This window comes from Entelurus aequoreus, linkage group LG06 (assembly GCF_033978785.1).
Source record: "Entelurus aequoreus isolate RoL-2023_Sb linkage group LG06, RoL_Eaeq_v1.1, whole genome shotgun sequence".
Taxonomy (NCBI): Eukaryota; Metazoa; Chordata; class Actinopteri; order Syngnathiformes; family Syngnathidae; genus Entelurus; species Entelurus aequoreus.
In genome coordinates, this window is record NC_084736.1 from 27,520,791 (window position 1) to 27,548,446 (window position 27,656).

At 39.4% G+C, this 27,656-nt stretch overlaps 1 protein-coding gene across 1 annotated transcript in view; it reads left to right on the forward strand.

Annotated features, from left to right (window-relative positions):
* Window positions 1-27,656, forward strand: part of LOC133652725 (alpha-1,6-mannosylglycoprotein 6-beta-N-acetylglucosaminyltransferase B-like) — a 651,209-nt gene that overhangs the window by 518,295 nt on the left and 105,258 nt on the right. Inside the window, exons 5-8 of the mRNA XM_062051777.1 lie at window positions 2,132-2,199; window positions 7,871-8,038; window positions 16,430-16,594; window positions 22,000-22,169. Of these exons, the coding sequence (XP_061907761.1) occupies window positions 2,132-2,199; window positions 7,871-8,038; window positions 16,430-16,594; window positions 22,000-22,169 (571 nt within the window). The remainder of the gene's footprint in view (window positions 1-2,131; window positions 2,200-7,870; window positions 8,039-16,429; window positions 16,595-21,999; window positions 22,170-27,656) is intronic.

Sequence of the window (27,656 nt, forward strand, 5' to 3'; positions counted from 1 at the left end):
AACCTTTTACTCACTGAAAGTCTTTGATTTGCTCAAAACGTATTGACAGTATTTGCTATGTCTTATAATTATTCAAGTAATACAATATAATTACATATATCTGCAGAAGACACTGTGGTAGGGATGTTACTATATACCAGAATTTTATGATAAAAAAAATAAAAAAATGAACCCATATACTTCTAAATTTACAACATTTTTGAAAAAATGTGTCAAGTATTTAAGATGAGTGTGCAACATCATTATTTAAATATCAGTATCAGCTGCCAAGAGGTAAATATACGCCAAAAAAAGGTCACCTGTGTTTTATAACCTCCCTGTATATCAAAACAAACAAGATTTTTTTTATAAATATGATCATAAATAAACTATTATTGTCAACTACCTTCATTTTCGGGCTATAGAGCGCACCCGAATATAAGCCACTCAATTTTTAGAAGAAAAACATATTTTCCCATATAAAAGCTGCACCAGACGATCTCTTTTTGTAATACAAAGTGACCCCACGTAGTTGTGACTATTTACACATTTCCAGGCCTCAAATTTTTACTTTTTAAGGTCAAGGCAAGTGTTGCCTTAAAGGAAGGCTCAAATTTTAGGGCACCAAGGCAAGTTAGAAGGGCACCAAGGCAAACATTTATTTCGAGGCAGGGGCTCATATATATATATATATTTTAAGGCAAAATGGGACAATCGCTCTGAACTAAGGTGAAATTGCAGCCGGTAGCATGCGAAACAGGAAGTGGAACTAAGAAATATGAGGAAATTAAGACGAAAACACAGACAAAAACAAAATATATACGTCACTGACAGCTTCATCAAACATGAGCATTTATATCTTCATAAAGGCAGATGTTTTAAGCAGCTCTTGTATTGGATCGTAATACTTAATGACGGGCTGGTAAGTCCATGTTAGTGTACACAGTAAAAAAAACTGTAGATAATACGGTAAAAATGGTCAGCTCAGCCATCAGAATTTTACTGTAAAATATCCAGAGGGAAGTCTGGGCTTCTCTGCTTAGTCTGCTGCCCCCGTGACCCGACTCAAATGGAAAAAGATGGATGACCACCATTACACAATGACAGCAGTTTATCTAGGATTTGTTGAAAAATTTCATGCCAAACAAAGTCTGATTGTGGGCAAATGCTTCTAGATATCGACTTTTTGTAAAAACCATGAGCGCCTCAAGGCTTTGAGGAACGTTCCGGTGTTCTCAGATTTCCGATAAGTGGAGAAATGGCCGAGTTAGAGCGAGTAGGAAAATAAGAATTTTTGTGTTTTTTCGCGCCGACATCCAACATGGGAGTCAATGAGAGATTTAGCTGCCTTTCTTGGCTTTGAGGGCCAACAGAAGCCAAATGGGACTAATGAACTCCACAAAAGTGACATTTTCTGAGAGAGGACATGTGTGTCGACGTATTCACAGAAACACATGACAGTGGGATAAAAGATGTGGCCGTGAGGACAGGTTGTTCACAAAAAAAAAAAAGATTTTTTTTGTAAATTAGAGTGAACGCCATCCGCTTTAATGGAGGAAGGCCGATGGCGCTTGCCTCCTTCCGATGGCCATCCAGCCAAAACCAAACATTGGACGTCAAAACTTCTTAGCCAGGAATAAAGTAGACAAGTGTGTGAACAAAATGAGTCGTTAAGCACCGAGCTATGTGAAAGCATGGCTGAGCTACAAGAGGAGGTCATCTTGTCTTGTTGGCGTTTGTCTCAGAGCAATCGTCCATTAAAATGAATGTACCCATTAAATTGACCCATTTTTTTTTTGTTCGTGAATAGCGTAGTCACGGTAACACGAAATGTTCCCAATTTAAAGTACCTTCGTCGGCGCGAACGAGACCTTTCTGACGGTATAACATATGTGGGGGTTCTTTGGCCGGTTCGAATAAGATAGAAGAACTATAAAAAAGTTTGAAGTAAGAGCAATAATAATATGTGAAATCCAGCGAATTACTCTAAATTTGCAGTAAAATTCCGTCGCCAGTTTTTATCGTAAAATCCACGGTTTTTACCGTCCTTATTTTTGGTGTTTTCCCTTTTCTCGCACACAAGTTTGACGATCTGTTGTTGGATTTGGAGTCCATACGGGAGTGATAACCACCATTTTTTTCTTGTCTGCAGTGAGAGAAGGAACATTGTGTGACATTCCCAAAGACCCTCGTTACCCAGACTGTCCCGGCAAGATGGATGTAAGTCCTCCTCCAGCGTCTCCTTTCAAAAACATTATTTTGTCCACTTTTTTTTCTTCTTCTGCGGCTGTTTTGTGTACGACAATATGACTGCGACGCTTGTCAGCGCATTGGATGTCGCAAAACAAATACTAATTTAGACGAGCCTGTGGATGTATTTAATTAAAACAATTATGTAGCAAAGTGCAGACAAGGTATGCGATAAAAGGTTCCAATTTGCATTGGAATTTTAATTAAATCAACACAACGACACAAGGCGAGGTCTTCAAGCCCGTTAAAGTTGTGAGCCAGGCCAATTAGAGGGACTTTTGTTAATTACAATTATTTTTATTAGCATATTTTACTGTTAAATAGATGTGCTATGTCTTATAGCAAAACAGTATAATTGCATATATCTACAGAAGAGACTGTGGTAGGGTTGTCACCATACCAGAATTTTCACAATAAAAATAAAAATGTAATAAAAAATGAACCCATATAATTGTAAATTTACTACTGTATTGAAAAAATGTGTCAAGTATTTAAGATCAGTGTGCAACTTCATTATTTAAATATCAGTATAAGCTGCCAAGAGGTAACTATACACCCAAAAAAGACAACCAGTGTTCTATAACCTCCCTGTATATCAAGACAAACAATATATTGTATAAATATGATCATAAATAAACTATTATTGTCAACTACCGTCATTTTCGGACTTTAGAGCGTACCAGGATATAAGCCGTACCCACAAATTTTTTTAGAAGAAAAACATATTTTCACATATATTAGCCGCACCAGACTAAAAGCTACAGATATATACGTTGTGAAATGAGTTCTATTGTGTAATTGTTTTTTAACATTCCTTAATTGTTGCCAAACGGGGTTTTTAACAGAGCAGTAAAACGGATGATCAAACAAAACATAAGTCATCGTCATGGACCCACTAGCTGCGGAAGCTAGCTCTCCAGTCAGCTAAACAGACTCAATAACTCCACAGTGACGTTTTGTTGAATTTACTGAGGAGTTTGTGAAACTGAAACAATACAATAAGAATGCCGTTGTAAGGTAATAATACTAACACAGACACATGTGTTAGCATATTAGCTAGTGCTCTCGATAGCACGTACAAATATGCATGAAAAAACACTCCTGCAGACATCAAACATGGGACGCTTTACTAAGTAAGAAATGTTTTAGTTATATTGTAAAACTTACAAACGTTGCTTGGAATGATGAATAAAGAATCCATACAAGTAGAAACGCTATGGACGACTAAAAGACGGAACGGCAACTGTACTTAGGGTAGGTTTAACAATAAAAAGTCTGAACAGAAGGGCAATGCAGCCACTGCAGCACCTGTGGTTAGCAAACTCGTCCAAACATTGGCGCAATAGCACAAACAATATCACACCTATAAAGTGTTTGCTTGTTTTTTTTTAACTATTTACTTTGTAGCCTACCGTCAGTGAAGAAAAATCCAAAAATTAGCCGCACCGTTTTAGAGGCCGGAGGGTTCAAAGCCTAGGAAAAAAGTAAGTACTTATAGTCAGGATATAAGCCTAACCCACTACATTTCAGAAGAAGAACATATATTCCCATATATTAGCCGCACCGGACTATAAGCTGCAGATATATACGTTGTGAAATAAGTTCTATTCTGTAAATGTTTATTTACATACCTTAATTGTTGCCAAAAAGATCTCTGTAGCAGGGCAGTAAAACGGCTTATCAAACAAAACAGAAGTCATCGTCAGACTCAATAACACCACGGTGACAATTTGGTGAATTTACTGAGGAATTCGTGAAACTGAAAACAATACAAAAAGAATGTTGTTGTAAGTTAATAGTACTAACACAGACACTGGTAAACGTGTTTGCATATTAGCTAATGCTAACGACACTAACCTCATTACATTACGATAGCACATACAAATACGTATAAGAACACCCTTACAGACATCACACATGGGACGGTTTAGTGAGTAAGAATCGTTTTAGTTATATTGTAAAACTTACAAACCTTGTTTGAACTGATAAATGAAGAATCCATACGAGTAGAAACACACACACACACACACACACACACACACACACACACACACACACACACACACACACACACACACACACACACACACACACACACACACACACACTCTGAAGTCTCCTATGTGCCCTCACAAACCATCAGAAATCCCAAAAATCCCTAACTTTCACATTCATATTGCTACAATCATGAAGACTTTAAAAAGTAAAATCCACTTGCAGTACATTAACATCACTAAAGTAGAGAAAGGAACAGACGGAGGGGGATGAGGAGAGGGGCCGTGTGTGTGCTATTGGAAGAAGCGCCGCTGAACAAGAGGTAGTCTTCTCCTCCGCTGTGAAATAAGTCCACTTTGGCATATTTTTCCAGAAAAGGCCTTTCTCATTACAATTAAAGCTTGCTGTGTTACGGAGAATGAATAAAGCATTTGTACACAGAGGCATATTTGGTGTGATAGAAAAGTTTATAAACCGGAAAGGTTGCATATAAAAGTGTTAGTACGGTATACTGGTACTAATAAAGTACTGCCGTACTAATGACTTAGAAACGGTACTATACTGCCACTGAAAAATACGGGTATTATTTGTTTTTTTACAGACATTACGGTGCACCGTCGTCACGTCGTGGCATTGCTAGTAATACGAGCTGAGGCTGAGGCGCATTTTCGTCAACGCACACGCACAAAGTACTTGCAAGCAAACACGGTGTGGAGACATAAGAGGGAGAACGGACGCGTTTTGGCTTAAAAACGAACGATAAATGTGAAGTTAGAAACAGTGAAACGCCACTCTACAAGAGGTGCTTTAAAACATAGCTTGCGGCTAACATCCATCCGCAGTCGGCAATGTTTTAGCTACTTCCTAATCACTAAGCCTGGTCTCCATGGCGACAAGTAAAGTAAGTTTCTTACGAGTATCATCCCAAGCTAAACATGTTTCACTACGCACCGTAGGAGGATACAATAGCTATCCGCTAATAGCAAGCTAGCACTCCTGAATGTAAACAAGTGGGTGGATCTATACATACATTGATTGTAACGATACCAAGTACAAGAGCCATAAATAGTCAATACTACAATGATTACATAGATGTTTTTTTTATAATCACATAACCATTTGTAATTTTTTTATTGTTTATAAACTCAGGAAATGTGTGCTTTTTATTATGACCAATGTATGACCCTGTAACTCAGGTGTGTCAAACGTACGGCCCGAGGGGCGGATAAGGCCCGCTAACAGGTTTTATCCGGCCCGCGGGATGAGTTTGCTAAGTAAAAAAAATAACCTGAAATTTTTGAATGAAAAAAACAGCTGTTCTAAATGTGTCCACTGGATGTCGCAATAGCAATTCTTTGCATATTTGTAGATGATGCTACATATGTACAAAATAAACCACATGTTGTTAGTGCATCAGTCGAGGAAAATTATCAAACTACATAAATAACATACCGTAATTTGATTTTGATATCATTTTTGTATCTTGATAAATTGAAAATTAACACCAATGAGCTGACTGATGAACATTATCTCATAATTTATTCAGAAAATATAAATAACGAAAAAAATAGAATACTATTAACCGCAACATGTAAGTGTAAAAAAAACATTATGATTCGTACAATTTCAGAATGTTCTATTTTTAAACAAAGAAAATAATCTTAAATTGTCTTTATTTTTAAGTTATCGTGCCGTGATTTTACCAGTCCGGCCCACATGGGAGTAGATTTTTCTCCATGTGGCCCCAGATCTAAAATGAGTTTGACACCCTTGCTGTAACTACTTGGTATCGGATTGATGACCGAAAACTAATGTAAAGTATCAAACAACAGAGGAATAAGTGATTATTACATTTTAACAGAAGTGTAGATAAAACATGTTAAAACAGAAAGTAAACAGATATTAACAGGGAATGAACAAGTAGATTAATAATCCATCATAAATTTGACAAAATAATAGAATGAGAAATGACACAATATGTTACTGCTTTGTTTGCTTACTTAAAACTAAAAGTAGTTGTCTAAAAAATACACTTATATTTAATGTATCATAAGATGCTATTTTAAAATAAAGCCTATAATGAAATTTTTTTGTGGTCCCCTTTATTTTGAAAAGTGTCGGCACCAAAATATTGGTATCGGGACAACCCCAGTTCCACTGTACCAATACTTTTGAATACCTTAGTACAAACCCCAAAACCAGTGTGTCAAAGTTTTTTGGTGACGAACCCCAAGATGCAGAGATGGCGGCAGGCTTGGTACAAGAAAACATTATTTAATGTCCAAAAGTAAAAATTAAGAAAAGACACAAACCAGGAACGCCAAACTGGAAAACGGGAAACAGGATCCAGCAAACAGGAGCTAGGAACAAAAAGACTGAAAGCAGTCCACGGCATACAGGAACAGAGACAAGTAACAGGTAGGAGCTACAAGTCTTAATGACAATAATCCAGCCGTGACTGGAGGGCAGAGCAGGTTTAAATAGCAGCTGGCTGACTGACACCAGGTGTGGCCAGGTGCCAATCAGCCACAGCTGAGGGGAAAAAGCACTCAGGGAGACAATCAGGAAATAACCAAAATAAGAGTGCTGACAGGAACTAAAGACAGGAAACTAAGACAAACGCAGAGGAAAACTAAAACTTGATCAAACTGTCAGGGACAACCCTGACACAGTGAAGTTGGCACGTTGTGTAAAAGGTAAATAAAAACAGAATACAATGATTTGCAAATCCTTTTCAACTTATATTCAATTGAATAGACTGCAAAGACAAGATATTTAACATTCGAACTGGAAAACTTTGTGATTTTTTGCAAATATTAGCTCATTTGGAAATTGATGCCTGCAACATGTTTCCAAAAATCTGGCACAAGTGGCAAAAAAGACTGAGAAAGTTGAGGAATGCTCATCAAACACTTATTTGGAACATCCCACAGGTGAGCAGGCTAATTGGGAACAGGTGGGTGCCATGATTGTGTATAAAAACAGCTTCCATGAAATGCTCAGTCATTCACAAACAAGGATGGGGCGAGGGTCACCACTTTGTGAACAAATGCGTGAGCAAATTGTCCAACAGTTTAAGAACAACATTTCTCAACGAGCTATTGCAAGGAATTTAGGGATTTCACCATCTACGGTCTGTAATATCATCAAAAGGTTCAGAGAATCTGGAGAAATCACTGCATGTAAGCGATGATATTACGGACCTCGGATCCCTCAGGCGGTACTGCATCAAAAAGTGACATCCATGTGTAAAGGACATCACCACATTAGGCTCAGGAACACTTCAGAAAACCACTGTCAGTAACTACAGATGGTCGCTACATCTGTAAGTGCAAGTTAAAACTCTACTATGCAGAGCCAAAGCCATTTATCAACAACACCCACTGGTAAAAGTGCCCCTGTGACAAATTTTGTGCAATGTGTTGCTGCCATTAAATTCTAAGTTAATGATTATTTGCAAAAAAAAACTTGTCTTTGCAGTCTATTCAATTGAATATAAGTTGAAAAGGATTTGCAAATAATTGTATTCTGTTTTTATTTACGAATTACACAACATGCCAATTTCACTGGTTTTGGGGTGTGTATTATTGCAATACCAGCATATCTCTCCAGAGGTGCCGCTGAGCCTCTCGCTCTTGTGTTTCAGTGGATGCGTTCCCGCTGGACCTCGGACCCGTGCTACGCCTTTTACGGCGTTGACGGCTCGGACTGCTCCTTCCTGGTCTACCTGAGCGAGGTGGAGTGGTTCTGCCCCCCGCTGGCCTGGAGGAATCAAACCGCGACGCCCACTTTGAAACCCCCTCCCAGGCAACAGGTACGAAACTCACCGTTTGAAGTCCGGGGGATGGAATTTATTAGCTTTGTGTTTGAAGGCATTCGCAGTCAGCATGGATCCAAAAAAAAAAAAAAAAGTCATGAAAATGAAGCAAATGTAAATCTGGTGGCCTGCTTTTGACGTTATTGAGGTCAAGCTGGGTGTTTATCACTTTCACAATCAATCACCAGCTTGACTTTGCGATCAATAACGTCTTGGCAGGCAGAATATGCACCACAGCGTTCTTCTTTACCCTTTTGTGTCATCTCAATCTTCATCCTCGCCGCTAACAATTGAGACATTTCCGGAAAATTCCTAAAGGTCCGACTCTGCGTTTAACCTCCACCACCTCATGCGTGGTCGTCCCCGGAGTATTGTGCTGCCTCCGTAATAAATTCTGATGGGAAGTCATTCTGCAGCCCTCGCTTCCACACACACACACACACACACACACACACACACACACACACACACACACACACACACACACACACACACACACACACACACACACACACACACACACACACACACACACACACACACACACACACACACACACACACACATATTTGTATTTGTTACCATCTTGAGACTTCCGAAAAATGCCTCCCTCTTTAGGACCACCCTTTCTAGATATATAAAGATGTGTATTTACAACATTATTAATATACCGGTATACAAACTATGCAAATGTAAAAAATGAGTTGGAATTTCACGAGAAAAACGTAGAATGTTGGCAGTTTTAGAATGAAAGTCGTAATTTTACTCAACGCAAGTCCAAATTTTACAAGAAAAACTGAACATTTGTGCAATATTATGATAAAGGTTGGAATTTTACTCGATAACAGTCGCAATTTTACAAGAAAAGCGTCAAATGTTGGCAATTTTATGAAAAGGGTCGTAATTTTACTTGACAAAAGTCACACATTTATTAATACATTTTTTAAAATTATGGCAATATTATAATAATAATCGGAATTTTACTTGGCAAAATAATGACAAAAGTCACAATTTTACTAAAAAATGTCACTATTGTCCCAAAAAAATTGGTAATATTGTGATAAAAGTCAGAATTTTATATTACAAATGTTACCATTTTGCATTAAAAAGTAATAGTTTTGCATTAAAATGTAAGCATTTTACGAGAAAATATTGCAATAGTACAGAAACGGAAAGAATATGAGAAATTGTTCCCAATTTTTTTAAGAAAAAGACACATTGTGAGAAAAAGACTGCTTTTAGTTCATTTATTTGTATTTGTATTTTTTTGTATTTACTTCAAGTTATTACAGTATGTCTCTATATATATATATATTTAATCTTTTTTTTATTCATTTTGGCCAAAGGGGGCGCATTTCAATTTCTTACACACACTTGTTATTTCATTTGTTGACCAGAGGGGGAGCACTCTTAAAACCGACACACAGTCAATTTGAAAAATTCCCTCCTTTTTGGGACCACCCTCATTTTGATAGATTTCACCACAAACGAGAGCAAATGAGATCTCTTATTTTTTTGTTTTTTGTAATGTGCCTAAGGCCGATGACAAACGAGTCACGGACCACAGATGGCCCCTGTGCCGCACTTTGGGCAACCCAGCTGTAGAAGCTAACTGTTAATGGCCACTATAGTCTTAGTACAGTAGTGTATGTGTTCATCCCATGGTCACATATGGGACGCGGGTTGTCTTACGTCAGCACTGGAAGTCGTAAAATCAGCTGTTCACCTGGCGGGTTTTTTCAGGGATGAATAGGGAAGTCCTTCTTTAGCTGCCGTCTTATTTTATCATATATTGCTGCCTTTGCACCTGTTAATGTTCACTTATGTATGCACATTAAATCAACAAAAAATCCTGACTTTAGAGCAATGTTCACAGACTCTAGTATTTGGCTCGCTATTAGATGCAATCGTTTTGGGACCATGATTTTGGTCCTAACTTGTTCACACCATCATCATTTATAAGTCTCAAGAAGTGTAAAAATACACACACACATACACACACACACACACACACACACACACACACACACACACACACACACACACACACACACACACACACACACACACACACACACACACACACACACACACACACACACATACACACACACACACACACACACACACACACACACACACACACACACACATGCGCGTGTTTGTGGGTTATATGCGTCTCTTGGGTATTACCGGTTGCTGTTCAGAGGAGTCCGTTACCTGCATTGTGCGAGTATGGGACAGCTCTGCATGCTAATGTACCCGCTGAGGGGATCTGAGCAGACGCTTATTTCTGCCTATTTTTGCGGACACAACCCAGGGGCCGTGGCAACAAGTCAGTAGGACAGTGCTGCATCACGCTGAGGAGTTTGAAATATTTTGCCGTCGTCATACAGATTAAAATATGTGATCAAGCGTTGCAGATTAATGCCCATCCTCTCTGGCTGACAAGCTTGCAGCTAACTATGTGGCTCCGTACGCAGTTGGAGCCGCTCCCCTAATCTAATAATAATAACATCCATTACGGCAAATAAACTACATTTCTTTGTATATCAAGTACCGTATTTTCCGGACTATTGAGACAGAATTAAAAAACAAATACAAATATTAAATTAATAGCAGCTCAGTCGCCAGAATTTTACTGTAAAAAATAGTATTACTGTATTTTCTGGACTATAAGCCGCACCCATTAAATTTCAGGGAAACATTTTTCCCATATATAAGCCGCACTGGACTATAAGCCGCATATATATACGTTTTGAAATTAGTTATTTGCACAGAAAGATTTAGTAAATGTTTAATTACATTACTTGTTTCCAAATGGTGTCTGTAACACGGCAGTAAAACGGATGATCAAACAAAACAGAAGTCATCGTCATAGACCCGCTAGCTGCGGAAGCTAGCTCTCCAATCAGCTAAACAGACTCAAAAACTCCACGGTGACATTTTGGTGAATTTACTGAGGACTTTGTGAATCTGAAAAAACACAAAAAGAATGCCATTGTAAGTTAATAATGCTAACACGGACACATGTGTTAGCATATTAGCTAATGCTCTTGATGCTAGCTTTACTACATAATGATAGCACGTAAAAATATGCATGAATAAACACTCCTGCAGACATCACACATGGGACGGTTTAGTAAGTAATAATTGTTTTAGTTATATTTAAAACTTACAAACGTCGCTTGGTGTGATGAATAAAGAATCCATAGGAGTAGAAACGCTATGGACGACTAAAAGACGGAACGCCAACTGTACTTACGGTAGGTTTAAAAATAAAAAGTCTAAACAGAAGGGCAGTGCAGCCACTGCAGCACCTGCAGTTAGCGAACTCATCCAGAGGATGGCGCCTTAGCACAAACAATATCACACCTATTGAGCGTGTTTGCTTGTTTTTTTTAACTATTTACTTTGTAGCCTACCGTCAGTGAAGAAAAATCAAAAATTTAGCCGCACCGTTTTAGAGGCCACAGGGTTCAAAGCCTATAAAATTAATAACAACTTATAGTCTGTCATTTTTAGACTATAGAGCGCACCAGGATATAAGCCTCACCCACTAAATTTTAGAAGAAAACAAATGTTTTTCCATATATAAGCCGCATTAGACTATAAGCCGCATATATATACATTGTGAAATTAGTTATTTACGCTAAAATATTTTTTAATTGTTTATTTACATACCTTAATTGTGACCAAACGTTTTCTGTAACACGGCAGTAGAACGGGTGATCAAACAAAACAGAAGTCATCGTCATGGACCCACTAGCTGTGAAAGCTAACTCTCCAATCAGCTGAACAGACTCAATAACTCCACGGTGACATTTTGGTGAATTTACTGAGGAATTAGTAAAACTGAAACAACACAAAAAGAATGGCATTGTAAGTTATTAATACTAACACAGACACATGTGTTAGCATATTAGCTAATGCTATCGTCGCTAGCTTGATTACGTTACGATAGCACGTAAAAATATGCACAAAAACACTCCTACAGACATCACACATGGGACGGTTTAGTAAGTATAAAAAGTTTTAGTTGTATTGTAAAACTGACAAACGTTGCTTCGAGTGATGAATAAAGAATCCATTAGAGTGGAAATGCTATGAACTGCTTGAAGACGAAACTGCACTTGTACTTCCGGTTGAAAGCACCAAATGGAAGGACTCACATTCGTCCAAAAATGGCGCCATAGCACAAACAATAACACACCTTTTCAGAGTATTTGCTTGTTGTTGTTTTTTTCAAAACAATATATATGCAATTTGGCCGTCAGCGAAGAAAAACCTAAAAATTAGCAACACCGTTTTATAAGCCGCATGGTCCGAAGTGTAGGAAAAAGTTGCAGGTTATTGTCCTGAACTTGCGGTGATATTTTCACCTGTGGCTAAACTTGCAAGCAAGCCAGTAGCAGGCATGCTAAAAGCTAAGCTAACATAGTGGTTTGGAATTTTTCTATTCCACAAAGAAATGCCCAGAGAAAGATAAGGTGGTTTAAGTATTTATCCCAAACAACATCAGATTACAGAGAACGTTTTACGCTGCTACAGAAAGGAGGAGGAAAGCAAGAAGAGAGAAAGACAAAAACAAATTCAGATCTTATATTGCTCTTAGGAATGAGGGATGAAGGACGGGAAGGGTTGGGAAAAAAATAGACTGATTGTGCCAAGACCAGGAATGTCTCGATTAAACATGGAAAAGTCAGTCACGATCACAAAAACCCATTTAGAGAGTATTGGTAATCTTCTACCGAAAAGACAAATATAACATCAATTAGTGATCTCCCAGCAGTCCTGTGCTTGGAGAAGGTGGGGGTCAGAGACATCTCCACCGGACCTCAGGAATTCAGCAGGGCCATAAAAGTGTCTTACCTTTGACAAAACCTTGGCACGGGCACTTGATGCAAGACTTAAACACTTAGACTAAAAATGGTGGTTTAAACAAGAGATTACTCAAGCATAAACGTTGCCACGGCAGCAGCTTTAAACAACAAAATAAATAAATGCTCAGTAAAGTTCAGGAAGTGTTGACGTTACAGCAGGAAGTAAGCAGTTATTAGCAGAAAATTATAGTAGATGAATAAGAGTTATGGAGAGGATCATTTAACAATTGTTGCTGAGTCAGCATTCTACACGACACATAAGAGGAAGATCCATCCACAAATTGTTGATATTAAAAGTAATATCAGTATATGATTGATACGGGAGTGATACGGTCAATATTTTTATTTTGTCAATCATTTTATTGTTAATGTTTACAAATTCAGAGAATAATTTCCTGCAAAAGCCAAATGATTAAAACGAGTAGTAGATAGTGTTTACTTTTAATTATTGTGTACTATTGACTTTATGTCATAAAAGTTTAAATATTGCGTTGATATTGTTACACTGTCTATAGCACTCACTAGAAATACATTTAAAAATGTCCAATCGATACATGTGATCGATATCGATATTAAGATTGGTATCGTAATCTGCAGCTTAAAACCTGGATCAAGACATCCCTAATTACCATTATAATAAACCAGTGTTGCCCACAGTTTGTCAATCCCTGGGTGGTGGCGGGGGCGTGGCCAAGCATGCAGTTGGGGGCGTGGCCAATGACGTCATTGTATTTGCGTAATCGGCCATGATGCCCATTTTTAAAAGAAAAAGTAGTACTGTACATGTATTTTTAAGACAAATCTGTGTTATTAGTATCAACACGTTTTTTTTTCTTACAAACGTTGCTTGTAGTGATGAATGAAGAAGTAGTAACGTTATGGACAACCCAAAGACGAAACGACACCTCTAACCTCCGGTTGAAAGCACACATGTTGCACCCTCTGGCTTATTTAAATACTTTATTAGGGGCTCCTGGCTAAATAGTTTCACACTTTTAAATTGTGAAACTAAGTTTGCACCTTTTTAACCAAACGTACATTTAAATTTGATACATGGACAAGCGGTAGAAAATGGATGGATGGATGGACATGTTTTGTACCAAAACAAATTCACGGGAAATAATATTAATAATCTTTTTTTGGTGAATCCAACAAATTCAACACAATCCAAACATACATTTTTCTTACATGTCTCCAGGTTGGTACTGGATCCCAGGTACAAGTGTGTACACAGCCAGCACTAACGCTGTGCGCCCCAGGGGATGCTGGGTAAAATTTGATATGGAGCACCCTGTCATTTAGTGACATTTTACATGCGCTTATTTATTTGAAAAAATAGGCCCCCAATGGATCTTGGAGCCCTACGCAGAGTGTGTGATCCACTCACCAGTTCTTGTGTATTTTCTTTTTTACTCTTGCTGGAGTCAGTACTTTGTACTACTTTTTACTTGAGTCATAGGACTCTAAATCCGTGTTTTCCCAATGACTGGGTTGTATGTGTGCATGTATTTTAAGTAGTAGTCCACGGGTGCGTGTTTTGTCCATAAGTCCGGCGGTGGCTTTGTTCGGTCACGGATCAGAGTCAACATCCCAGGTGTCTTTGAAAAAAGGGGGAGAGGGTTTCGGAGAGTCTTTCGCTGCTATGGTCTCACTGGGGTGTTCACTGCATGACCCTGCCAAGACCAAGGCAGGGGGAGTCGAGTTGTAGGAATGGATTGTTGTGGTTTGGGCGAGCAAACACATTCCTTTTGGCTTTCAAACTGATCATAATCACTTTAATGGAGACTTGGTTTTTATGAATGCACCCAGAACTATTTGAAAAAGTGGATACAAAACCCAAAACCAGTGAAGTTGGCACGTTGTGTAAATGGTAAATAAAAACAACAACTTCAGTAAAACAGAATACAATAATTTGCAAATCCTTTTCAACTTGTATTCGATTGAATAGACTGCAAAGACAAGATATTTAATGTTCCAACCGGAAAACGTGATTTTTTGCAAATGTCAGCTCATTTGGAATTTGATGCCTGCAACATGTTTTAGAAAAGCTGGCACACGTGGCAAAAAAGACTGTGAAAGTTGAGGAATGCTCATCAAACACTTATTTGGAACATCCCACAGGTGAACAGGCTAATTGGGAACATGTGGGTGCCATGATTGGGTATAAAAGCAGCTTCTATGAAATTCTCAGTCATTCATAAACAAGGATGGGGCGAGGGTCACCACTAATGTGTGAGCAACTTTTTCAACACTTTAAGAACAACATTTCTCAACCAGCTATTGCAAACAACTTAGGGATTTCACCATCTACGGTCCGTAGTATCATCAAAAGGTTCAGAGAATCTGGAGAAATCACTGCACGTAAGCGGTGATATTACGGACCTTCGATCCCTCAGGCGGTACTGCATCAAAAAGCGACATCAGTGTGTAAAGGATATCACCAAACGGGCTCAGGAACACTTCAGAAAACCACTGTCAGTAACTTCAGTTTGTCGCTACATCTGTAAGTGCAAGTTAAAACTCTACTATGCAAAGCCAAAGCCATTTATCAACAACACCCAGAAACACAGCCGGTTTCGCTGGGCCCGAGCTCATCTAAGATGGACTGACGCAAAGTGTAAAAGTGTTCTGTGGTCTGAAGAGTCCACATTTCAAATTTTTTTTGGAAACTGTGGATGTGGTGTCCCCCAGACCAAAGACGAAAAGAACCATCCGGATTGTTCTAGGCACAAAGTTCAAAAGCCAGCATCTGTGATAGTATGGGGGTGTATTAGTGCCCAAGGCATGGGTAACTTACACATCTGTGAAGGCACCATTAATGCTGAAAGGTACATACAGGTTTTGGAGCAACATATGTTGCCATCCAAGCAACATTATCATGGACGCCCCTGCTTATTTCAGCAAGACAATGCCAAGCCACATGTTACAACAGCGTGGCTTCATAGTAAAAGAGTGCGGGTACTAGACTGGCCTGCCTGTAGTCCAGACCTGTCTCCCATTGAAAATGTGTGGTGCATTATGAAGCCTAAAATACCACAATGGAGACCCCGGACTGTGGAACAACTTAAGCTGTACATCAAACAAGAATGGCGAAGAATTCCACCTGAAAAGCTTCAAAAATTGGTCTCCTCAGTTCCCCAAAATTTACTGAGTGTTGTTAAAAGGAAAGGCCAGGTAACACAGTGGTAAAAATGCCCCTGTTCCAACTTTTTTGCAATGTGGTTGTTTTTTTTTTCCTTTTTGCGTGTTTTTGTGTTTATGTTGCATGCAATACAACTGTTTATGTTGTTATATGTATAAATGATAAATGATAAATATGTATTTATGCTTTTTTTTTTTGCTGCCCTCTTGGCCAGGTCTCTCTTTTTAAGAGATTTTAATCTCAATTAGTTTTTTCCTGGCTAAATAAAGCAGAGCGGAAAGCTTCCCTAAGATGTTATCCAATTTGCAATCATAACAAAACAACAAAAGTAACTAAATACAATAAAATGTCGACGTCCTCTAGGCTGTTTTCCGGTTCGACACGGGCGCTCTGCTGGAGCAGGTGGGCACCGGAAAGGAGTCGCTGAACTTCATGAGGAGACGCATACGCAGGCTGGCAGCACAGTGGGCCTCCGCTGCTCGACGGCTGGATGACAAGCTGCGCGGCCACTGGAGGGACGAGAAGCGGGTGAGCGTGCAGCATTTGCACACATAAATATGCGCGCGCACACGCGCCGTCTGCACGAACAGATGATGCAGGACCTAAAGTGCCTCATTTGGTTTCGCCACATTTTCTTTCTGCGGCGTAAACAAACTTCCAAGCAGCGCTGACCACACGTTAACCATCCCATTACTGCAGCGTTCTGTTGGAATTGGCCAAACTATTTCATTGAGCTTGCAGAATAGTTCATCCTGACTTCTGATTGGCTTAGGTCATCTATCCATTTTCTACCGCTTGTCCCTTTTAGGGTCGCAGCTGGCTTAGGTCAGTGCTTCTCAATTATTTTCTATTACAACCAGGAAGAAGGAAACATTGGATTTTCACTGACCATGCTAGCATGCTAACGTTAACAGGTTAACTTTTTTTTTTAGCTCATTTTGCAACCGTTTACCCCAGACTTGGTATGTGACACATGCTAAGATTATCAGGTCTTTTTTTTCCGCAAATTTTGCTGACATTAACCCTAGAGTCATATAACTTCACCCTTGACACATGCTAACTGTTAGCTTGCTAGCATGTAAACATTACCATGCTTAATTTTTTAGATCATTTCTCTACTGTTTACCCCAGTCATATAACTTGGTATGTGACACATGCTAACTGTTAGCATGCTAACGTTGGCAAGCTAACTTTTTTTGCAATTTATGCCAGAGTCATACAACTTCACCCTTGACACATGCTAATTGTTAGTATGCTAACATGTAAACATTACCATGTTTACTATTTTTCGATCATTTTCTAACAGTTTACCCCAAAGTCATATAACTTGGTATGTCACATTTGCTAACTGTTAGCATGCTAACATTAGCAGGCTATTTTTTTTGTGCTAATTTTGCAAACTTTTACCCCAGAGTCATACAACTTCATACTTCACATATGCTAACTGTTAGCATGATTTCAGAATCAGAATCAGAATCAGAAATACGTTATTAATCCCCGGGGGGAAATTAAATTTTTTAGCACAATACCATTCAAGAGCAGACTAACATTAGAGGGAGACAGAACAGGATCGCTGACGGGTCTGCCAACTTCCGGCGCCCCTTACAAAAAAGGTTAGATACAGGTAAACAATGTTGGGGGGGTTTAGAAAAAAAAAATCGGTCTGAGCCTGGGCCCCTGGAGAGGGGGTCCAGACTGAGGCCAAGGGAAGAAACAACTCATAGCCATAGCACACATCCTTCTTACATGTATGTAAGAGGGAAACATCAAAACATCAAAGAACACAAAGGACATTAAAGACATTTAAGGAGCAGAGCTGATGCAAACAGCCACTTCTACATACAGCTATGAATAAAAAGTAAAATAAACATTTACACTGTGGTGGCCTCTGAGGTGTTCCACGCCATCGTCTGCTGGGGTGGGGGGAGCATGGCCAGAGACAGGAGCAGACCCAACAAAGCAACCAAGAGAGCCGACTCCACCCTCGGCCGCCCACTAACTCGGCCAGTGTCCAGTCCGCATGGATGAGCGAGGATACGTCCAAGAAGACTGAGGTGTCCGATACCTGCTCATTCAGCCAAGACGCTGTGAAGCTTGTCCGTCCCGGCGCTCAGTGCTAGCTCCGCAGCCCTGTCTCTTCAACCCCGTCTCCTCCAGTCTCTCCAAACGGACTCTGGTGTGGCAGAGACCCAGCAGCTGGTCTCCATGGCCAAAAGGCTCCCTGGAGGCAGATCCAGAAGTCCACAAAAAAGCACCGCAGAATAGGGATGATACTCGAAACCGGTTTTCCCGGTTGTTCGATAAGAAAAGAACCGAGTCCTGGGACTCGAATCCCTTTTTGAGAACCGGTACCTGTTATCGAGACCACTATAGTAAAGAAAAAGAGTTGGTTCTTTATTAGAATCCCTGGAATCCCGTCCCGACCAGAAATGCCACGTGAGACATCACAAGAAATTACGTCACTTAGTTCAGTCATTAGGGGCAGATAGGGAAAGCAGGAAAAACAATGGAGCGTAAAAAGCACTCCAAGGTGTAATAAAGTTCAAAACTAAAGGTATAATCCAATGAATAACTTTACTGAGAGATTTGAGCAGGGTACAAACACATGACAAACACTTTCACGACCAACCGGAAACATAGCAACCAGGCTAGCAACGCACCTCCTTTACGGCAGCTGTCGCAACGTTCTTAAAGGCCTACTGAGACCCACTACTACCGACCACGCAGTCTGATAGTTTATATATCAATGATGGAATCTTAACATTGCAACACATGCCAATACGGCCGGGTTAACTTATAAAGTGCAATTTTAAATTTCCCGCCACACTTCCGGTTGAAAGCGTCTAGATATGATGACGTATGTGCGTGACGTAAACGGTTGATACGGAAGTATTGGTACCCCATTGAATCCAATACAAAAAAGCTCTGTTTTCATTTCAAAATTCCACAGTATTCTGGACATCTGTGTTGGTGAATCTTTTGCAATTTGTTTAATGAAAAATGGAGACTGCAAAGAAGAAAGTTGTAGGTGGGATCGGCGTATTAGCGGCGGACTACAGCAACACAGCCAGGAGGACAGAGATGGATAGCAGACGCGCTAGCCGCCGAACTCACCTTAACTTCCTCCGTCTCGCCGACCGCATCTGTGATCGGGTGAAGTCCCTCGTCGCACCGTCGATCGCTGGAACGCAGGTGAGCACGGGTGTTGATGAGCAGATGAGTGCTGGCTGGCGTAGGTGGATAGCTAATGTTTTTAGCATAGCTCTGTGAGGTCCGGTTGCTAAGTTAGCTTCAATGGCGTCGTTAGCAACAGCATTGTTAACCTTCACCAGGCTGGAAAGCATTAACCGTATAGTTACATGTCCACGGTTTAATAGTATTGTTGATCTTCTGTCTATCCTTCCAGTCAGGGATTTATTTATTTTGTTTCTATCTGCAGTTAAGCACGGTGCTATCACGTTAGCTCCGTAGCTAAAGTGTTTCGTCGATGTATTGTCGTGGAGATAAAAGTCACTGTGAATGTCCATTTCGCGTTCTCGACTCTCATTTTCAAGAGGATATAGTATCCGATGTGGTTTAAAATACAAATCTGTGATCCACAATAGAAAAAGGAGAGAGTGTGGAATCCAATGAGCCAGCTTGTACCTAAGTTACGGTCGGAGCGAAAAAAGATATGTCTTGCACTGCATTCTAGTCCTTCACTCTAACGTTCCTCATCCACAAATCTTTCATCCTCGCTCAAATTAATGGGGTAATCGTCGCTTTCTCGGTCCGAATCGCTCTAGCTGCATTGAAAACAATGGGAAAATGTGAGGAGCCTTTCAATTGACTACGTCACGCTACTTCCGGTAGGGGCAAGGCTTTTTTTTTATCAGATACCAAAAGTTGCGATCTTTATCGTCGTTGTTCTCTACTAAATCCTTTCAGCAAAAATATGGCAATATCGAGAAATGATCAAGTATGACACATAGAATGGATCTGCTATCCCCGTTTAAATTAAAAAAAAATAATTTCAGTAGGCCTTTAAAGCAACTGCAGCACATACATATATATACAACATATATGACATCTCCCTTTTTTAACTTTTGTTTTTCTTTCCTTATGAACAAAACAAAATCACATATATGTGTTGTCTGTCTAATTATAAATAATGCAGACGAGGCGTGTTGGCTGAGTTCTTGACGTTTACTTTCACAGCGTGCTCATAACCTCATTCTTAGCTGCTGGCTGGCGACATGCAACAACACTTTTCGGGGCTACCGCGCATGCTCGTCACTCCCGTTGCATGCTGGGTATTATAGTTGTTATATTCCTAGCTCATAACATCACATCTTTCCCCCTATAAAGAAATAATGTTAACTCAATAAAGTGTATTTCTTTTTTTAGCTTTAACTTTTCATTTTTTAGCATTGTAACCACATTTGCAAACAACTTTTCTTTTCATAGAATTTTCTTTCAATAAAGAAATAAAGTGCAACAATGTCAAAGCATCATAACAAACGGTTATGTCCAATAGCAGCAGAAGTGCACTTTTTTGAGAGCTGTATTATTTTCAGTTTTGTGCCCAAGGGACTGATTTTATTTAACACTATAGTATTATTTATACACCTATAGTGATCACAGAGACAGGTTGTTTTTGTGTTACTGTATATATTTGTTTTCTTAAAAATCCCACTTAATATACTTTGGGTAACAACAGTCAATATTTATTTATTTTATTTTATTTTTTTAGGGTGGTAACAGTCAATATTTATTTATTTATTAGATTTAATTTTTTTCTTATATAATAAAAGTGAGCTTTTGTTAAACCAAATGTTGTGTGTTTTTTTCCATATACAACAACCTATCTGGACTCGATAAGAGAATCGATAAGGAATCGGTTCGATAAGAGGATTCGATAATAGGCTCGAACTCGATAATTTCTTATCAAACATCATCCCTACCGCAGAAGTCACAAAAGTGCCACCCCTTGTCGCACAGTCCCAAAGCGTCCCGAACCAAAAGGCAAATAAATATATATATATAATAACACATGAAAACAAGAGGGAAACACAAAAGGATGACACAAGAGCACAGAACTCCTGCTAACAGCAGCCACTACAGCGGCGCCATCTTGAAAAAAAATTTTAAAAAAATTACTTGTTTAGCTCATTTTGCAACTGTTTACCCCAGAGCCATATAACTTGGTGATATGTCCATGCTTATTTATTTTATAAAACATTTTGACCAACCTGAGCCATCTGATACAGATAAATCAAATAAAATAGACTAATTTAATAATGATACATTCCAATTGATCAGCTACATTACCTCAGGAGCGCAATATATAAAACATAAAAATAAATCAAAACATTTGTGCGGATTTTTTTGGTTTTGTTCATTTCTTATTTCAGGGCTCCTTTCCTCCTTTCGTTGTCACTCATTGCGGAGAACGCTGATTAAGCACACCTGCCTCTGATTGGTGATCAGGTCACTCGCCTGTTGCTGATCCCTAATCAGAGGGCAGAAAAAAGATTGAGAGCCACTGATGTGCACGTAAAAAATGTTGATTGCGCCTGTTTGATAAATATTATATCAAAATATTATTATAGTAAAATATGATTAAATTAAAATAAATACATTTTCCGAACACCTTTTTTCCTATCATGCTACGTTGGATAAATGCAAAAAATACAGCAATTTTTGTCAAAACATGTGAATTATTCACTTGGCTTTTTTTCTTCATTTAGCATGAATTTGCTGCCTCTTGACTCCATTTCATCAGGTTTGAATCTGACATTAATGAAAGTGTTCCCAGCTGTAAATCCTCCGAAGCGTATGTGAACGCATCACTTCCTGCCCGCGTCTAGACGCAGAAGTCCTACAAAATACTGGGGATGAGAAGTTCTGCAGGACTACAACCACCTGCCTTTTTTTCCGCTCTCTGACCACAGATCCTGGTCCATGTGGGTTTCCTGACCGAGGAGTCGGGAGATGTGTTCAGCCCCAAAGTACTGAAAGGAGGTCCGCTGGGGGAGATGGTGCAGTGGGCCGACATCCTCACTGCTCTCTACGTGCTCGGACACGACCTCAAGATCTCGGTGTCTGTCAAGGAGCTGCATGGGTATGTGGCCATTTTGTTTTCTTTTCATGTGCATCATTTGCGTAAAGGTGGTCAACATGCATAGACGTGGTCAGTAGGGGTGACCTTTTTCCAGTGGCGTGCGGTGAGGTTAATGTCTGGTGAGGCACGACTGCATCATCACAGTCAAATTTAAAAACATATGAACCTGCAGTGCAGGTGTACCTAATGTTGTGTCCCTGCGGTCGTTCGCGGCTCCTGCAGCGCGAGCATAGTTGTTTTTGCACTTTTTGGCTTCTTGTTAAGTGACTTTTTTTGGGTGGATTCGGTCTTGCACGTGGAGGGTTTGGGTGTGGGCTTTGGTTGGTGTGGCCGCGGTGCTCCCGTCGGGCAGTGCATTCTGCGGCGGAGATGCTTGGCACCAGGAGGCGGGGTTATGATACGAGCCTCACACAGTGTGTCTCCGCAGCAGATTTATGATCGCTCAGCACTAAAAATACGTTACACACATACAGTTGTTGACAAAATACACTGTAGATTATATACCTCAGCTAACTAAACTATGGAAATGTATAATATAATTCATATAGCAATACGGCAGGGGTGGGCAATTAATTTTTACCGGGGGCCGCATGAGCAACCCGAGCACTGCTGGAGGGCCACACTGACAATATTTCAATTAAATTTTGCTCAAATTATTTTTGATATACCGTAAGATAGATAATAATAATAATAATATTTTCATTTAACCTAACTTATCTTTATACAAAAGCAGATGGCTTTTGATGGTTTTATTTTTAACACTTTCTTACACAACACTTCCTGATGTATATTACAATACAAAAATTTCAATTTCTGTCACTTTACCCTGCATCCTCTTTGTTGTAAAACCTTTATTTAACCAGATAAGAAAACGTTGTGAACGTAGCACGCCTGTAAGGTGATTGGCGAAGAAGGAAGAAGCGTTGCTGTTGCGGAAATGAGGAGTGAGGATTGGTTTTCCTTTTGGAAAGAACGATATAAGTTGAGCTGTGTTAGTATAGCATGCTCAATAAAAGTTTAAAAAGTGCATCAGACTTGGTGTGCACTTCTTCTGGACGCTACAATTGATGTCAGAAGTGGGATGAAATGCCTCCCAGTTCGCCTTGCCATCAAACCTGGGAGTCTTCATTGAGGGCGGAATTCCCCCCGTGGCAAGCAGCGTGGCTGCACCTGTAAACGCTCTCTCTCTCTCTCTCTTTGCGGCGAGCTCCTCACGTGGCACGTACCTCCCGATGACGTAGCACACAAACAGTGCAGTATGCGCAGTTTTACTTCTGCCACCAATTGTAGCGTCCAGAAGAAGTGCACATCAAGTCTGACGCTCTTTTTAAACTTTTATTGAGCAAGCTATACTAACACAGCTCAACATATCTCGTTCCTTCCACACGCACGTCTCCTCACTCCTCATTTACGCAACTCAAGAAGACAACATCTACTTCAGCAGGTCGTTACACTATATTCTTTAAACACAGCAACGTGTGTACCACAAATAAGCACACAGCTTTACCTTTACTTGTCTTGTTGAAAACACGCCATTCGTCATCAACTTTTCTCTTTTTGGCGTCTCGGGGATAACCGGGCATCACTTGTCGCTGTGCGCCTTCCCTCACAGGACATACGCACATATAACACTTTTCAAAATAAAAGCAGCACAGTTGTATTGCACGCACGACAAAGATGTTTTTTTAAATTTATTTTGTAATTTGAGATTGCTGCTGCGCGCACGAGCATACGTCCACACGGAAGTAATACAAATAACGCTTTTCAAAACAAAAGCAGCACCGTTGTATTGCACACTCGAAATAGATGCTTTTTAAAATTTATTTTGTAATTTATAATTGGCCTCACGCGGGCCGGACAGGGACGTACAAAGGGCCGGATGCGGCCCCCGGGCCGCACAATGCCCAGGTCTGCAATACGGTCTCACTGCACAGCAGGCCAGCAGTTAGCCGAGTCGCAATCCATGGTGAGGCACAAGTGCCTCAACTGGCTGCTGATCACCGCAACGTCTCTTCTCAGTATTTGAACGGCAAATGTGAAAATAAAAATACAAATAATCTAAAACTGGTGAAGTTAAATGGAAAATAACTTTAGTATAATCACTGGATACATATAACAATTTAATTATTTATTTTTTCTTTTTCTTTTTTTTTTCTTTCCATGATGGCAGGTGAGGCCCCGCCTCCCCTGCCTCTAGTGGCTGCACGCCACTGCCTTTTTCCTACTTACGATATTGGAGCCTTGGCTATATTGGCCGATACCGATATTAATCACAAATCATAAATATTTTATTTTGTGGAATGTTAGGAAAGGTTTCATCAAGACAAATGAGTCAGAGAACAAACACTAACCTATTTATTATTAACGACTGTAATGGACTTATGCTGTCTTTAATTACCCTATTTTCCGGAATATAGAGTGCGCCGGTATATTAGCCGCACCCACAAAATTAGGAGAATGTTTTTTCTTCCATATATTAGCTGCACCAGACTATAATATAAGATTAAAGATTAAAGTACCAATGATTGTCACACACACACTAGATGTGGTGAAAATTGTCCTCTGCATGTGTCCCATCCCCTTGGGGAGCAGTGGGCAGCAGTGGTGCCGCGCCCGGGAATCATTTTGGTGATTTAACCCCCAACTCCAACCCTTTGTTGCTGAGTGCCAAGCAGGGAGGTTATGGGTCCCATTTTTATAGTCTTTGGTATGACTCGAGCTGTACAATTTACATTTTTGATGAAAACAATAATTTTTCCATATTTGAGTCGCACCAGACTATAAGCCGCACCAATTTAATTTTAGACAAAATAAAAATGTTTCCATGTATTAGCCACACCGGACTATAAGTTGCACCAATAACATTTTAGACGAAAACAATATTTTTCAATATATTAGCCGCACCAGACTAAAATCTGCACCCTTTTAACTGTCGACGAAAATAAAATGTTTCCATACATTAGACACACCGATATATAAGCCGCACCCACAAAATTTTAGACGAAAACAATATTTTTCCATATATTAGCCGCACCGGACTACAACAAACCCACTTAATTTTAGACGAAAACAATATTTTTCATCTTATTAGCCGCACCAGACTATAAGCACATCTAATTTTAGGAGAAAACAATATTTTTTCCTTATATTAAACACGGTGTATACAAGCCACACCCACAAAATTTGAGACGAAAACAATATTTTTCCATGTATTAGCCACACCGGACTATAAGTTGCACCAATAACATTTTAGACGAAAACAATATTTTTCCATATATTAGCCGCACCAGACTAAAATCTGCACCCTTTTAACTGTCGACGAAAATAAAACGTTTCCATATATTAGACACACCGATATATAAGCCACACCCACAAAATTTTAGACGAAAACAATATTTCTCCATATATTAGCCGCACCGGACTACAAGCCGTCCCCATTTAACTTTAGAGAAAATAAAATTCTCCATATATTAGCCACACCGGACTACTAGCTGCACCCACAAAATTTTAAGACAAAAACAATACTTTCCCATTTATTAGCCGCACCGGACTATAACAAACCCACTTAATTTTAGACGAAAACAATATTTTTTGTCTTATTAGCCGCACCAGACTATAAACACATCTAATTTTAGGAGAAAAATATATTTTTTCCTTATATTAAACACGGTGTATATAAGCCACACCCACAAAATTTTAGACAAAAACAATACCCACAAAATTAGAATAATTTTTTTTCTTCCATATATTAGCCGCACCAGACTAATATAAGCTGCACAAATTTAAATTTTAGATGAAAACAAGAATTTTTCCATATATTAGCCACACCAGACTAAAATCTGCATTCTTTTAACTGTAGACGAAAATAAAATGTTTCCATATATTGACACACCGGTATATAAGCCACACCAACAAAATTTGAGACGAAAACAATATTTTTCCATGTTTTAGCCACACCGGACTATAAGCCGCACCCACTTTATTTTAGACGAAAACAATACTTTCCCATATATTAGCCGCACCAGACTATAATATATGCTGCACGAATGAAATTTCAGACGAAAATAATATTTTTCCATATATATTAGCCGCACTAGACTAAAATCAGCACCCTTTTAACTGTAGACGAAAATATAATGGTTCCATATATTAGACACACCGGTATATAAGCCGCACCCACAAAAGTTTAGACGAAAACAATAGTTTTCCATGTATTAGCCACACTGGACTATAAGCCGCACCCACTTTATTGTAAACAAAACCAATACTTTCCCATATATTAGCCGCACCAGACTATAATATATGCTGCATGAATACAATTTTAGACGAAAACAATATTTTTCCATATATTAGCCGCACCAGACTAAAATCCGCACCCTTTTAACTGTAGACTAAAATACAATTTTTCCATATATTAGACACCGCACCCATTTAACCTCAGAAAAAAATAATATTTTCCATATATTAGCCGCACCGGACTACAAGCCGCACCCACAAAATGTTTGACAAAAACATAATTTTTCCATATATTAGCCGCACCGGACTATAATCCGCACCCCTTTAACTTTAGACAAAACAATATTTTCGATATATTAGCCGCACCGGACTATAAGCCGCACCCACAAAATTTTAGACAAAAACAATATTTTTCCATATATTAGCCACACCGGACTATAAGCCGCACACATTTAACCTCAGAAAAAAATTATATTTTCCATATATTAGCCGCACCGGACTACAAGCCGCACCCACAAAATGTTTGACAAAAACATAATTTTTCCATATATTAGCCGCACCGGACTACAATCTGCACCCCTTTAACTTTAGACAAAACAATATTTTCGATATATTAGCCGCACCGGACTATAAGCCGCACCAATAACATTTTAGACAAAAACAATACTTTCCCATATATTAGCCGCACCGGACTATAAGACACCCACTTAATTTTAGACGAAAACAATATTTTTCGTCTTATTAGCCGCACCAGACTATAAAGCCATCTAATTTTAGGCGAAAACAATGTATTTCCTTATGTTAGCCGCACCGAACTATAAGCCGCACCAATTTGTTTTAGACAAAAACAATATATTTCCATGTATCAGCCACACCAGACTATAAGCTGCACCAATACAATTCTAGACTAACACAATATTGGTTTTCCATATATTAGCTGCACCGGACTAAAAGCTGCACCCTTTTAACTGTAGACGAAAATAATAGTTTTCCATATGTTAGACACACCGGCATATAAGCCACACCCACAAGATTTTAGACGAAAACATTATTTTCCATATATTAGTCACAACGGACTATAAGCCGCACCTCTGAAAAGTACCGTCCCCCGCGCCCCCGTCATCGTCACGTCGTTTCATTGCTGGTTTACGAGCAGAGGAGCATGTTCGGCAGCGCACACATACAGAGTACTTACAAGCAGACACAGTGTGTAGACATAAAAGAGAGAACGGACGCATTTTGGCTTAAAAA